This window comes from Ovis canadensis, chromosome 2, assembly GCF_042477335.2.
Source record: "Ovis canadensis isolate MfBH-ARS-UI-01 breed Bighorn chromosome 2, ARS-UI_OviCan_v2, whole genome shotgun sequence".
NCBI lineage: Eukaryota > Metazoa > Chordata > Mammalia > Artiodactyla > Bovidae > Ovis > Ovis canadensis.
In genome coordinates this window covers 137,980,061-137,996,410 of record NC_091246.1, presented here as the reverse complement: position 1 = coordinate 137,996,410, position 16,350 = coordinate 137,980,061, and the positions used below count along the sequence as shown (strand labels likewise).

General features: G+C 34.4%; 1 protein-coding gene across 1 annotated transcript in view; it reads left to right on the top strand.

Moving 5' to 3' along the window:
* The window catches only part of AGPS (alkylglycerone phosphate synthase), a 134,992-nt gene that overhangs the window by 83,307 nt on the left and 35,335 nt on the right, over positions 1 to 16,350 (top strand). The window contains exons 12-14 of the mRNA XM_069577108.1: positions 5,080 to 5,131; positions 10,463 to 10,539; positions 12,365 to 12,477. Coding sequence (XP_069433209.1) covers positions 5,080 to 5,131; positions 10,463 to 10,539; positions 12,365 to 12,477 — 242 coding nt within the window. The remainder of the gene's footprint in view (positions 1 to 5,079; positions 5,132 to 10,462; positions 10,540 to 12,364; positions 12,478 to 16,350) is intronic.

Genomic DNA, 16,350 nt, shown 5'->3' with positions numbered 1-16,350 from the left:
GTGTAGTCGCTCAGTCGTGTCTGACTCTTCACGACCCCATGGGTTGTAGCCTACCAGGCTTCTCAGTCCACGGAATTCTCCAGGCAAAAGTACTGGAGTGCGTTGCCATTTCCTTCTCCAAAGATTGAGAAAGAGTTTGCTTTTTAAGTTGTTGGGAATTCTGTTAAATAAGATGAGAGTGGTTGTTTTTTTTGTTTTTCAAGTTATATATTTAAGTAAATTCCTGGTTGTAGCATCATTAAAGGGAAGAAGTTGCCAGCACCTGGACTTAGTCAGTCTTATACCCATGCTTTGAAGTCAGGTAATTTATTTCTTCTTTGCTTATATACAACAAAGATATTGATATTTCTTTGTTAGTCCATACTGGGTTTCCTGTATATTTTTAGACTGTTTACTAAGTATAAAATACAGATCAGGTGTCATAGACGTGAGTTTGAGCAAACTCCAGGAGATAGTGAAGGACAGGGAAGCCTGGCATGCTGCATGCAGTCTAGGGGGTCACAAAGAGCTGGACACAACTTAGCGACTGAACAAAACAACAACAGGTGTCATGAGAGATTTTAGTCAGAGCGCATTTATCATAATGAAAACAAAATCAGCTATTTCATTAACTCCACTCAAAGTAATCAGTTTTTGTTTGAGTGTTCCTTAAATGCCCTGAATGTATCATTCAGTTCAGTTCAGTCGCTCAGTCGTGTCCGACTCTTTGCGACCCCATGAATCGCAGCATGCCAAGCCTCCCTGTCCATCACCAACTCCCGGCGTTCACTCAGACTCACATCCATCAGGTCAGTGATGCCATCCAGCCATCTCACTCTCTGTCGTCCCCTTCTCCTCCTGCCCCTAATCCCTACCAGCATCAGAATCTTTTCCAATGAGTCAACTCTTTGCATGAGGTGGCCAAACTCCTGGAGTTTCAGCTTTAGCATCATTCCTTCCAAAGAAATCCCAGGGCTGCCCATCATTAAAGTTACTTGGTGAAAATATTCCCTCTCAGGTTAGTTCTGATCACCTACCACCAGGGGTCACTTTAACTCAAGGACCCCTTTTCTTCTTTCCTGTCTATGGAATATTCTAGCAGAGTGTAATTGAACAGCATGAGTATGAACTTAGAGCTCAAATTCTCAGAATTTATGATGTCTTTAACTTTTAAAGGAGATATTTTGAGTTTTTCTCAACTTACCAAAGTAGCTGTATAGCGATTGAAACAAACCAGTCTTAACTACAGATATAGTAACTCAACTTGCATGTTGTTCTTTAAGAATAGTAATACTGTTTTGCTCTTTTGATTACAGGGACTTCTATTTAATTAGGATATCATGGTTTAAAATGTTTTCATTTAAAATTCTAAGAAACTTTTCTTCCTTTGTAGTTTTAGAATAGTGATTTACAAATTATCAATTGCCAGAGAATCTAAAGTAGTCTTGCTGTTTTAATCTGAGTGTCTCTGCTTTTGAGAATTTACTTGTGACAATAACTGAAAAACTCTATTTACTGACTTTTAAAAAATTTACCACTGTTAAAACATGAGATTTAATAAAGCTATTGGTTTGATTTTGATAATTAAAAAAAAAACTTGAATTTAGTATTTATTATCTGTATTCAAAAAGCTTTCTTTAGCTTTGTATTCTTTTGGATAGTATTAGTCTGCATTGGAGAAGGAAATGGCAGCCCACTCCAGTGTTCTTGCCTGGAGAATCCCAGGGACGGGAGAGCCTGGTGGGCTGCCGTCTATGGGCTCATACAGAGTCGGACATGACTGAAGCGACGCAGCAGCAGCAGCAGCAGCAGTCTGTAACCATTCACTTTGCTTCAGTATGAATAGGAACAGTGGATTACTGACTAGTTTATATGACTCAGCTGTCAAGTGAAAATCACGTTTAGTATAATTGAATACCATTGCTGTATGTAGCGAGTACCCTGAAGCAAGTTTCGTACTATTTTTTCCAACTTTTTAATTTGAAAATTTTAAGCATACAGAAACTTTGAAAGAGTAGTGCAGTGATCGCTTGTATATTCATCTAATATATGCAAAAATTACTAACTTTTTGCTCTGTTTTATATACTTGTGTATTTTTCCCTGACCATTTGAAATTAAGTTGCATTATGACATTTGGCTTCTAAATACTTTAGCATGTCTTCTGAAAATAAAGGTGTTCTTTTGTCATGTCTAAGAAAATCAGCAGTAATTTTTTCCTTGTATTTTTTATTTTTTAATTTCTATATAATTTTTTAATTTCTATATAATTTTTAAATTATAGCTATTACAAAGCATTGACTATATTTCCCATGTTGTACTGTGCAGCCTTGAACGTATCTTACCCAGTAGCTTGTGCCTCCCACTTCTCCACCTCTGTTTCACCTCCTCCCAGCTGATAACCACTAATTTGTTCTCTATTATGAATCCAGCAGTAATTTCTTAATCCCATCTAGTATTAATTCAATAGTCAATTATTCCAGTTGTCCCCAAAGTGTATTTTGTGGTTAGTCTTTTCAAACTAAGATTTCATCAAGGCCTGCATATCATAGTTTAGTTGTTTGAGATTGAATTCCACTAGAAGTTTACTATAAATGTAATATATTAATCCTTTTTTCATTTTCTGATACATGTGTGCCTGTGTGGGGTGTTTTCATTAATAATACCTGCTATAGATACAGGTGGAATAGAATCTGGGTGGCAGTAAGAGGTAGAACTTAACAGGTCATTGGTAGGAATTTAAAAGTTTTTTTTTTTTTCTAATAAAACTGAGTTCATTTTACATTTTACTGGTGTGCTTAAGCCCAAACATATAAATATGTATGTTAAATAATATTCTGTTTCTTTTATGAAGAAAAGAAATTTTGTCTCTCAGGCTTTGTATGTTTTATTCAAAGTTGATGTGCCTGTTTTAATAAAAAAACATTTCAGGAAAATTGATTTTCCTTCAGTAGTTAAACTGGTAATGTTTTCGGAAGCGTTAACTCAACTACAAAGATACCTTTATACCAAGATTTGAAAGTACTCAGATTGTAGATTTTTATTTTATAAATATTATACTTTTAACAACACTACAAAATAGCAAATAAATGGGTTTTCATGTAATTTTTGTTTCAAATATGACTTTAAAGCTCTGTGTGTGAAAGTGTGTGTACCCGTGATTTTTTATTTTTTGAGGCTGTGTGGTTTATTTGAAATATTATTCATCTAGCAGTCAGAATATCTTGGTCCTAGTTCTGCCTTACTCTTTTACAATAATCTAACCTCAGGCAAGTCTTTAATCCCTGTGGTTCTTGTGTTCTCATCTGTAAAATGGGGGTAATACAAGTTCTGCTACTTTGACAAGGTTATTTCTTGTTTCTTATATCAAATAAAGATGAAAGTGGCTTGTACACAATAGGATTCTATAAAATGTAAGGCAATAGGTTATTGTTCTGCTAAGTATATAAAAGTACCTGGTATTGTTCGTTAGATTTGGCAGTGACTTTTTAAAAATATAGATTGTATTATCCCTTTATTACCAAGGGTGAGTAAATAAATTATGTGTGCGTGCATTCTCAATCGTGTCCAACTCTTTGCGACCCATGGACTGTAGATTACCAGGCTCCTCAGTCCATTGGATTTTCCAGGCAAGAATACTGGACTTGGTTGCCATTTCCTCCTCCAGGAGATCTTCCCAACCCAGGGATCAAACCTGCATCTCCTGTTTCTCCTGCATTGCTGGCAAATTCTTTACTGCTTGAGCCGTAGGGGAAGTCTCATGCGTTGGTAGGCAGATTCTTCACCATCTGACCCACCGGGGAAGTCCAAATAAATTATACAATGTCCAAAATAAGAATCTAACCATTTTGTTGGGTAAAATAAAATATATATTATGAATGGTTTTATAACATTAAGTATTTGTTCAGGTAAAAGCACATAATAGCAAAAATGTCATAGCACAGTTAATGTATAAATATTTTGTTCTTTCGAGTGATTCTCATAAATTTTAACATTGTGTTAATACAAATTTATTGATAAATGTTATTCAGGAGATAAATGTTTAAAAACTCTGTCAGTCAAAATTCTGTGGTCTGAGAGCAGCTTCATTTAAATAATTTTTTAAAACATGTATCTATTTGTTTGTCTGCACTGGGTCTTAGATGTGGCATGCAGGACCTAGTTCCCTGACCAGGGATCAAACCCAGGCCCCAGGCACTGGGAGCATGGAGTCTTAGCCAGTGGACTACCAGGGAAGTCCCTGAAGGCAGCTTCTTGGTGGAAGTTTAACTATGTTAAAAAGTTGCATAGAATATAAAAATCAAGTTTAGAGTGAAGCTCACTTTAATTCTGTGGGAAAACTAGCTAATTTAAACCTTGTTAATGTTTGTATGGTAACGTAGCATCACAGAATTTATATGAATATTTCCTTTGTCATTTCTCTTTCCTGCAGCTTTCACTGTGTGTCTAGATTAACATAACACTGGTGTAGATATCTTAGATACATAATATTATGCTTCAGATTTTGTTGCTGTTTTCATCCAGGTAACTTTGTAAGAATTCTGGACATTGATAGTTTTTCTATTTAAAATGAATAGGAACAAGTCCTAGAGTTATCTATGAAGACATCACAGTTAAATTTTTAAAGTAGTTTGCCTCACATAAACACCGCCATCTTCCTCATTTTAACAGAGTATATGAGTCTAATGACACATTATAGTTCATAAATGGCGTAATACTCTAGGCTTGATTTTAGTCTTATAAATTTTCTACTTTGTTTTAAAATAATCTACTCGGAAGCCTAATTCTTCTGTTAGGTATAGCTGTTTCCGCAGGTCTTTGCTCAGCATTTAGCAGATGTTGTTGCAAATAAAGATCTGGCAACGTATGTATGTATGTATGCACTATATACATAGATTTCTCCTCTCCACATGTTTTATGGAAGCATTTAATGTTTTATTTGTTGTCATAAAATTATAGAAAAAGTTAAGATTTTTTTCCCCATATGTATCCTTAGGAATTAAGCTCTTGATCTCAAATACAAAAAGGTGACTTTCATTTTCTAACTGTTTAGGTTCTTTGTCATATTAACTTCGTATCACATTTTTTTCTTTTTAAAACAGAGATGTGCTCCTGCATCTATTCGCCTAATGGACAACCAGCAGTTTCAGTTTGGTGAGTAAGAAGTGGTGCTTTTAAAATCTGCTCACTAAGCCACAAAAATTTATGAAACACCAGTTATGTGCCAGAAGGAAGACTGAGTGCGGAGCTGGAAAAATAAGTGTCATAGCTCCTAGTCTTCAGGAAGCTCTCAGTCTAATGAGGACAGATAATTATATAAATGAATTAGTGCAGAAGTATTAGATGATATGAAAGAAGGCTGCACTGAATACCTTGGGGTGCAGATGAAGTAGGCTGATGCTACTTGATTTTGCATAAGATTGGGGCAGAGAGTGGGGAAAATCTTCTTGAAGGAGTCATGCTTAAATCTTAAAAGGTGAATAGAAGTTTGCCTGAGACCATCTCTTCTTTCTTACTAAATTTTTGTTCACTTGTCAGCTAAAAATATGATATCATAAACCTCAGTGCTGTGTTTGAACTTCAGATCATTCTGTGTGACTCACAAAGAGGCTAATGTGAGCGTGGCTACAGGAGATAAAGCTGAATGGGTAGACCAGGGCTTTGCAGGATAGATTTGGGTTTTCTTTTGTCCACAGAGGGAAATCTTTATAGAGGGATTAGAATAAATCAGCTTTACATCTTAGAAAGCTCATTCTGTTAGCATTATGCAGAATGGATTAGAATGGTACAAGCGTGGAGGAGGAGTTTACAGGTTTAAAGAGGCAAATATTGAGGGCTGAGCCTAGTTTAAGGCGGTAGCAATGGAGATGGAAAGTAAGGGACAGATTTTCCAAGGAACAGTTTGCCAACTGGATGTGGAACGTTAAATAAAGGGAAGCATTTAGGGCAACTCCTGATGTCTGACTGATTGATTAATTGGATGCATTGAATAATAGTCTAGAAGAAGAAATGATGATGGGGGAAAGACATTACAATGGGTTGTGTTTAAGGTGCCCATGGGATATTTGGGTGGAGAATTCAGTAACAGTTAACCATGTTTCTCTTTCTTCCTATTTTGCTTGAAGTCTTAAACTTTCTAACTTATCTTACCAATTTTAGTTTTATTGCTTTTGAGTCTTTCTGTATGCTGAAATTTATTTTTTTAATCTAATATAGTTTATTTATACAATTTATTTATTTATGAAATTTAGTTTGGGATTTAAGTGTATAGAATTTAACTACCCTCAAAATAGTCCCAGAATGATTGCTCAATAATAATTACTAGAGGCTGTTAGGCAGGTTTTTGTTTGGTCTAAGAGTAGCTTAAAGTTTTATTTAGGGAAGAATGATTATTGTAATTATATAGAAATTGAACTAAGGAATTCAGATTGATAACATATAAAATATTTGTTTTAAAATCACAAGTCACAGCTTTCATTCTTTTTTCTATAAATTGGAGGATAATTGCTTTACAATATTGTATTGGTTCTGCCATGTAGCAGCATGAGTCAGCCATAGGTATACGTATATCCGCTTTCCTAAGTCACAACTTTCAATTCTTTAAGTAAATTTCTTTCAGAATAACTGTACTACTGATAAAAGTTTAAGATAACTGTGTCCTATACATGATGAAATTTAGTATAATAATTAAATGAAAACTAAGCCACCTGTGTGTCTGGCTTGCATTCAGAGACCTAGGTATTAAGAGAACCATGTGTCTGTCTGATTGATAAGACTGTATTATCCATTTATATGCTAGTATTGTAGTAAACTGTTTTGAACATTGACTGTAGTAAAATTAATTATGTGGCCAGATTTTATTTATAAACTGAGACCTATCAGTTCAGTTCAGTTCAGTCGCTCAGCCGTGTTCGACTATTTGCGACCCCATGAATCGCAGCATGCTAGGCCTCCCTGTCCATCACCTACTCCCGGAGTTCACTCAAACTCACGTCCATCGAGTCAGTGATGCCATCCAGCCATCTCATCCTCTGTCATCCCATTTTCCTCCTGTCCCCAATCCCTCCCAGCATCAGAGTCTTTTCCAATGAGTCAGCTCTTCACATAAGGTGGCCAAAGTACTGGAGTTTCAGCTTTAGCATCATTCCTTCCAAAGAACACCCAAGGGTGATCTCCTTCAGAATGGACTGGTTGGATCTCCTTGCAGTCCAAGGGACTCTCAAGAGTCTTCTCCAACACCACAGTTCAAAAGCATCAATTCTTTGGCGCTCAGCTTTCTTCACAGTCCAGCTCTCACAACCATACATGACCACTGGAAAAACCATAGCCTTGACTAGATGGCCCTTTGTTGACAAAGTAATGTCTGGCTTTTGAAAATGCTATCTAGGTTGGTCATAACTTTCCTTCCAAGGAGTAAGCGTCTTTTAATTTCATGGCTGTAGTCACCATCTGCAGTGATTTTGGAGCCCAAAAAATAAAGTCTGACACTGTTTCCACTGTTTCCCCATCTATTTCCCATGAAATGATGGGACCAGATGCCATGATCTTCATTTTCTGAATGTTGAGCTTTAAGCCAACTTTTTCACTCTCCTCTTTCACTTTCATCAAGAGGCTTCTTAGTTCCTCTTCACTTTCTGCCATAAGGGTGGTGTCATCTGCATATCTGAGGTTGTTAACAGAGCACAAACCTTACTATTAATTGTTAATATTTTTATTATCACCCGTTCTCCTGACATGACTCAATATATTGAAATGATGTTTTCAGTATATTGAAATGATACATATCGAGTACCCTGAAATTATCTACAAATTTTCCCTGTGAACTAACATTTGTCACATTTAGGAGCTGTTTCTTGTTCGTTTATATGTGTCCTGTATCTATCACATAACAGGCACTTACATGTTGATTGACTTAATCATCAAATTAGCCAAAGAAGGTAAACAAATCTTGACTAGCATATAGTGTAGTGCTAAGCGCATTATTGGGGCTTCCCTGGTGGCTCGCTGGTAAAGAACCTGCCAGCCATTGTAGGAGGCGTAAGAGACGCAGGTTCCATCCCTGGTTTAGGAAGATCCCTGGAGGAGGAAATGGCAACCCCCTCCAGTATTCTTGCCTAGAGAATCTCATGGATAGGAGCCTGGCAGGCTGCAGTCTACAGGGTCACACAGAGTCGGACATGGTTGAAGTGTCTTTGCACATACACACACACACGAAAGCACATTATCAAGGACTTCTCTGGTGGCTCAGATGGTAAAGAATCAGCCCTCAATGCAGGAGACCCCTGGTTCTTTCCCTGGGTCAATCTTGAGTCAGGAAGATCCCTAGAGAAGGGAATGGCAACCCATTTCAGTATTCTTGCCTGGAGAATTCCATGGACAGAGGAGCCTGGTGGGCTGCAGTCCGTGGGGTCATAAAGAGTTAGACATGACTGAGTGACTTAACACTTTCACTTTCACTAAGCACATTATCCGTAGCACACAACCATCCCTCAAAGCTGTATTTCCAATTTATAAACAATTCAAAAGCTAAATATTTTGAGTATAGTCCACAAGTTACATGTGGTAGAGCTAGGATTGAACCCAAATCTGTCTGACTCCAAAGCCCGTGACTTTTTCTGATGCTTCAGAGCACTTCTTTGAAACAGGGATTTATTGAATCCTTTAAAACTATTTAACTAACACTGTAACAATAACAAAATTCACTAATCAAAATTGTCCAGCTAGTAAATTTAGCAACTAGTTCATTTATTTACATAAAATAGCTGGAATATATTTAGGATATAATTAATTTGATAGGCAAAATTAATTTAAGTGAAAGATAATATCCTCTTAATTAATAGTAATACTTGGCCCACTTAAAAGTTAGTATCACTTTTATAATAATTATGCTTCAAAGCTATCATGTCAATTCATTGTTAGAGATATATGGGACTAATTCATATTAGTGTTAATGAATAGAAGTTACGCATTTAAGTTGCAGTGTGATAAGATGAGCATATACCCTTAAGGATTATTCTATACCAGAGTAGTAATGTTTGGAATCTTCATACATTATGTAAAGGTATGTGGACCAGAAGTCTTGTATTAGGAGGAGATACACATGCTCACACATTTATATATTCATTTCCAGTTGCTGTTAAAGTAGGATAAATTTCACTTGGGACACATTTTGTTGATATCATTTAACTTTATACATGCTAGAAATGGTATCTATTAAAAGTGCTGATTATACTAGAGAATATCTCTGGTAGGTTACAATAAAAGAAAAATCCCCAAACAAACCTCTTGTGATCCAGTATCTCAAAAAGATTGCTAGGTTGATCTGTATCTAATCTGCCCTTCATTTTTTGTTTTTTGCTTTGTTCAATTACAGCATTAATATATAATTCTTAGCTTCTGGTTAAGACTTATGTTACTTGGTCTCTTATGTAATATAAATTCTTATTATAATGTATAAGAATGTAAGAAGTATTACAGGTTCAGACTCTCACTTTAAAAAAATTAGATGAATGGGAAAACAAAGATAGCAAGTGATAGCTTTTCCTTCAGAAATCTCTCTCCACCTCTCCCTTTTTTTCCTTCAAAAAAGATAGTTTGTTGTTTACACTTATTTTAAAAGAAGGTATCCACATTTTAAAAATAAACAAAATCCCAGAATCTTAAAGCCTTTTTTTAAAAGTAAACTTTTAAATTGGAAATAATTTTAGATTTACTAGAGGCTTTAAAATTCTTTATAAAAATTTTATGTGAATGGTATGCCAAATTTTTCTGAATTGAGCTCATAGTGCCAAGGCCAGATGCGTGACTCTTAAATGTAACTGTCACGGGAGTTAAGAAGTTGCTACTTTGAAAACAGTGAGAAAACAGTAAAAGACTTTCACTCGATTAAGCTTATTCCGGAGGCAACGATGTTCATTTAACAGACTCTGAGACACCATTTATGTTTTTGGGGGAATTTTAGCTCTCTGGGTGTAATTAAGGAAACAACTACTAGTTATATGCAAGAATTCTGGATGAATTAAGAATTAATTAGGAAACAACCTTAAACTTGGCACCGACTCCATATTTGGTTATAGTTCTGAATGGTTTCTGCATGATTGAAAAAAAACAAAAGTAGCACTAGCCACTATTGGGTGTTCCTAATGAAATAAAAATTAATGAAGTGATTTTACTATGTATAAACTATACCATTGAAAGATAAACTATGTGTAGTATTAAGTACATGTAGTATTTGAGTTCTAAAAAACCCAAGAAGGAGTTTGGTAAACAAAAAGTTCTTTGTGACTTCTGAAGGAAATGACACAGATAAAAGATGTAGATCTCAATATCAATGTTGTATATATATCATAGGGAAATTTTAAAACCTCAAGTCATGAAAACGTTCACTTTCTTTTAGGATGCTAAGTTAAAGTAGCCTCTTGCTGTTATGAAAAACAGATAAATTAATTTGCTATTAATTTAAAATATGAACTTTTTTCTTATTAGGTCATGCACTTAAACCTCAGGTTTCCTCTATTTTTACATCATTTTTGGATGGATTAAAAAAGTTTTATATTACAAAGGTAAGGGTATTTTTTAATGCTTAGGGTATTGATTAATTTTGTTTCTTACATTCTCTTCCTTGCACACACCTGTTATGCTTTTCCATGTTGCTGTGTGCATTTCATAATTGTTCTTTTTTATGTTGTAATAAATATTTAATCAAGCAACTCAATTACACGTTCAATTTCAGGAAATATAAAATCTTTCTCAGATTTGAACTTCCTGAAAATAACATTGCATTGAATATTTTATGCATACAGTGTTTTTTACAGTTTGAATTTTTTCCTTCACAGTATATATCTAGAAGTGAACTAAAAGGAGCAGTTCTTTTAAACTTCTGACCAGTGGCAGCGCACATGTGCCATTTTTTGGTTGCATCCTTGCACATGTGGAATTTTTTTCTCTTGTTTTAAATTTAGTAAATCCAGAGGGAAGATAGTACTTTATTTTAGTTGCTGTTTCTTGAAACTCCAGTGAAACTGACCATATCCCTGTATTTCCTAGACATAATTTCTTTTGTGAATTAGTTGAATATGGTTATTTTGCTAGGGGTAGCAGATTTTTGGAGTTTTTGTTTGTTTAAGGGGAAGATGGCTTAATGCTTTGCTGTGTGTCTTTTGAATAATGAAATTATTAGATGCCTTTTTCATAAATGTTATAATTAGTTTTTCCAGTCAGATGACTTCTTTTTAATAAGGTTTCTTTTTATTTTTTGGTGCAAAATTTTCTAATTTTTATCTTTCTTGTGATTGTTTCATGACTCTTAAGCTTAGAAAAAGCCTGCCTTCCTTCAGAATTATGATAAAGGCCATTTCCTTCTCTCACATTTTTATATTAGGAATTTTAAGAAATATTATCTTTATTAGTGTTTGAACTTACTTCAATTTTATGGTGTGAGATAACTAAATTAACCATCATCTCCTACTCCCTTGATTGTTAACTAGTTGTTATAACACCATTAACTAACCTATCCCTGGTTTTCTTATGTTGGTTTGCCATGTCTAAGACATTTTATTACATGCTTATCTAAGAAAATGACATTCTAATGTATTAGATTCTTTTTAATGAGTTTTTGTTCTTGAAAAATTAAGGGAATTTAATTTTGTAGATCTAATTTTCCCTCTTATTTTTCAGAATTTTCCTTGTTATCACCATTATCTACCTGTTCATAATCCTAGAAAAATTTTAGAAACTCTTCATAATTTTAGAAAGCTTATTGATATTTTTTATTAAAATTGCAGCAGCAGCAGTTTATATATTTATGCAAGAACTGACTGATTTATAATACTTAGTTTATGTGCCTGAGAATGTATGCTTCTCTCACCTTTTTAGACGTGTTTTCCTAACAAAGTTATTTGTTTCCTGTTAAGATTATTCTTAGATATTTTGTATTTTTAATTGAAGATATAAGATCTCCTTTGAAAATATTACTTAGAAGTTATTGGTGGTATTTAAGGATGCTGTTGGTTTTTTACTTCCCTGCCACCAAATGTCCTCAATATAATAATACTTTATTATGTTCTATTATTTTGATAGTTTTATTTGATTCTTTGGGACAGTTATAATTCTTGCAAGTTATTTCTTGTATTTCCTTACCAAAATATCATTGTAATTGACACCTCGGCATACTTTGAAATGAAGCGGTTTTCCATAATACTATTCTATTGTGATAACCTAAATAGGTACATTAAGCGTTCTTTTTGATTGACTTTTAAAATTCCAAAGCTCAGATTTTGAAGAGCTGGTATGTTTGAGCTGAGATCAGAAGAAAAAAAGAGCAAAATGTATTTTGATTTATTGTTTTGTAGGCTGAAACTTATCACTAATAATAACATTCTTTTGTAGTTTAAAGGATTTGATCCAAATCAGCTAAGTGTCGCTACATTACTGTTTGAGGGGGACCGTGAGAAGGTTCTTCAGCATGAAAAACAAGTGTATGACATCGCTGCAAAATTTGGGTATGGCTTTAAGTTCATAATGCCAAGAGAAAGTCAAACTGAAATTCTGGTATCTCCAAGCAGTTGTTAATGTACTCTTTTAAATATTAAATTTGTGTTCATAAATGACAGTCAACTGCAAATATTGTGTTGGTTTATAGGAAGCTAAATTGGTATGTTGCTCTGACCATTCTAATCTTATACATGACATAGTGAATCTTTTATTGTATTTTCTCAGTAATGATAATTTTATAGCTGTTTGTTGTGCTAAGTGAAGTAGAAAAAAGCTCAGTCATGTTGCTATTTAGTGGTAATAGTATATGTATAAAACATGCTATGTTTTTAAAAGGAAATTGTGTTTAATCAAAACTGATAAATTATCTGTACTCCACCCCCTGTCACTTACTGTTTTGTGCTAGTATAAAGAAATAGAAAACATTTCACATTTATAACCAACTGAATAATGATTGGGTGGTTTCTGTCTGTCTGTTTGATGGATTATAAGATTGATGGATGAGAACTATAGTGAAAACGCCATTTATCAGGATTACATTTCCTTCCTTTCATTTTTAAGTACATAATAAACTGACAGTTTTCTGGAAACCAGTCCTTTTTTTGTTCTTCCTAATTTCAGAGGTTGAAATATATCATATACATTATCTTTAATCTGGGTTCTATGTAAATATTTACTTTTATCCCCCCCCTTTTTTGTTTTTGCTGTTCTTTATGAGAACAAATGAACACTTAATTTGGAGCCATGTATCTCAGAATGCTCCGCTTTAATGTGCTTTCCTCATATATAATATTTAGTCCTTTGTCTTTAAGGTTTTCTGAACTTAGTATTAAAGTGTAGCATTCTTAAGAGAAAAAGATCTCGGGCTTAATTTTTAGTGTACCTTTGAATTGTGCTTGATTATTGCAAAATTATCTTTTAGTTTTATTTTTGCCCTCTTCTAAAATTGGCTAGTGGAATTATACTTTTTTTAGTAAAAGCTGAAATTCATTAATCTTTCACTTTTTCTTCTCCTTAGTACTTTTTGGGAACTATTGATGTTTTAACCAAATTAGTTAAGAGTACTATAAAGACTCATTTAATGATTGGGTGGCTTGGATATCAGGCTAATTCTGAAATTTTTTTTGAGATGTACATGTACATATTTTTTAGTTTTCAAGTTATGTTGAGTACGTATGCAATTTGATTTGAAAACTTTTTTTCTTAAAACTCATGATATTAGTGAAAAACAATTAAGAGTCAAATGAAAACCTTTTATATCTAAATCAAATATTATATATCTACTTAGCCTTAGATATTAGACATTGAAACTTAAAAAAATTATTTCTTTATATGTTTAAATATTTATTTGGGATTTCAAAAAATTTCCAGAGTCATTTGTAGGGAAATGGATGCCGTAATGTTTTACTCACTGTTTGTAAGGTTAAATTTGCTTACGTTCACCTTGCTACTTCCCACCCCCACCTCTGTGCACACACACACAAACTGCACTTTGTAGAATCTATAATTCTAGTCTCAGTTCAGAGTAGCCAGCAAATCCTTACTAGTTACATGGCACATTTCCTGTTAGACTAGGTATAGGATGGTGACAAAAGACCTTTTTGTCCTCATGCACACATAATTTTTATAGGGCATGACCTGCCTCTTGGGGCATCACCATTGATGTCTGGTATATACTAAATGCTTGATTAAATATTTGCTGGAAGGATTAATGAAACCAGAATACTTTATTTTCCCCTGCCATCTTTTATACTGCTTTATTTATGCCTGATTACTATGTTGCCCTTAAAACAGTGTGTTTTAATCGTTAAGTATTTATCTAAACCGTTTTGTCAGTTTTATTTAATTTGAACTACCAGCTGTGGTGAACTGGCTTTCCATGTAATGCCAGTACTGTTTTTCTCATATAACATCAGCCATTTACAAGTTAAAAGTAAGAGTGACTCTTAAGATGATTCAGCTCTCTTTAGATACTGATAGTGAGACCCAGAACTATTGATTTAATTCCAGCAATTTGTTTATACTGAAAAAAAATTTGTATCAAATTCATCCATTAAGAATAGATTATAGTAAATGAGATATCTATTTAAAGCAATGGTAAAGGCAGTGTGGTTTTTTCGTTACTATCATTTGTGACTTCTTAATTATCTTTTATGATTAGTTTTGTAGTACCCTTTCATCTGGTGCCCTTCATGTGGATGAAGAAGTCTGTATTGAACAACTCTCTGCTATCTCTAGGCAGATGACTTAGGGCTCTTCTGATTTTTTGATACTTTTATCTTCATGTGGTTTTCTAGAAGAAGTCCTGGTTTTTCCCTAGTTTTCTCTAGGCACTAGTTCTTTGTTTCAGCCACTGAAGATTCAAGGATATTTTTATGTAAGATGCTACCCTGCCAACTCTTATTTCTCAATCATTTCTCCTACATGATTAGCTGAAGGAAAGCATCACTAAGTTTCTCTCTAATGAAGTTTTCATAAGTTAGTTTAGCTTATGTATTTTATTTTGAATTCAGTTCAGTCGCTCAGTCGCGTCTGACTCTTAGCGACCCCATGAATCGCAGCACACCAGGCCTCCCTGTCCATCACCACCTCCCGGAGTTCACTCAAACTCACGTCCATCAAGTCGGTGATGTTATCCAGCCATCTCCTCCTCTGTCGTCCCCTTCTCCTCCTGCCCACAATCCGTCCCAGCATCAGAGTCTTTTCCAATGAGTCAACTCTTCGCATGAGGTGGCCAAAGTATTGGAGTTTCTCCTTTAACATCAGTCCTTCCAAAGAACACCCAGGACTGATCTCCTTTAGAATGGACTGGTTGGATCTCTTTGCAGTCCAAGGGACTCTCAAGAGTCTTCTCCAACACCACAGTTCAAAAGCATCAATTCTTCGGCACTCAGCTTTCTTCACAGTCCCAACTCTCACATCCATACATGACCACTGGAAAAACCATAGCCTTGACTAGATGGACCTTTGTTGGCAAAGTAATGTCTCTGCTTTTGAATATGCTGTCTAGGTTGGTTATAACTTTCCTTCCAAGGAGTAAGCATCTTTTAATTTCATGGCTGCAGTCACCATCTGCAGTGATTCTGGAGCCCCCAAAAATAAAGTCTGACACTGTTTGAATTAGGGCATTGTTAATCTGTACTTTGTTTTCTGTTCTTTTGTTTTATCCTCTGTTTCCACCACAGTCTAGAACGTTTTTGTATATTATCTTAGCAGTTTACCTTTTTGTCTTCCACTCCCACCCAAACACTGTTAAATACTTTTGAACACATATGATCCAACAGAATATAATAGCAAATGTTGAATAATCGTACTCTTGGTTGTTTATCCATGTTTGCTGGTAACATATTTTAAATTCTCTAAGAACTAAGCAGAATAAACACTGCCTGTCACCAACTGTGACAGATGTGTTGACATTTAGCATAGGTCTTAAGGTAATATATTACTATTTTTAAAGGGTTATACTTTAAGTGTTACTTTTAAAGTGTTTAAGTTGTTTAATGTAATTTAACGTGAGTGATTAGGTTCACCAGATGGCTCTTTTATGTAAAAAAATTGTCTCACTCCTATTTCAATAGTCTTCCTAGTCCTTCTTCATGAAACAGCTTTAAATTTAAGAACCTTGTTAATTGATATTTAAAATTTGTGGTAGAGGTGTAAGAAGTAGGGGATGGATAACATAAGGCAGTAAAATTAAGTATAGTTTTTTGAAATGGCTGCAAAAGTGGCAAGTTACAAACATTTAATCTAAGCCCTACTATGGTTTACATATTGTATCTTAAAGTAATTCTGGCTGGTAAGATACTCTATCTTATAGTAATTCTGAAAGCCTTTAAAAAAAAAAATAGAGCTTCCAAAAAGCTAAATTTGTAGGGAAACCT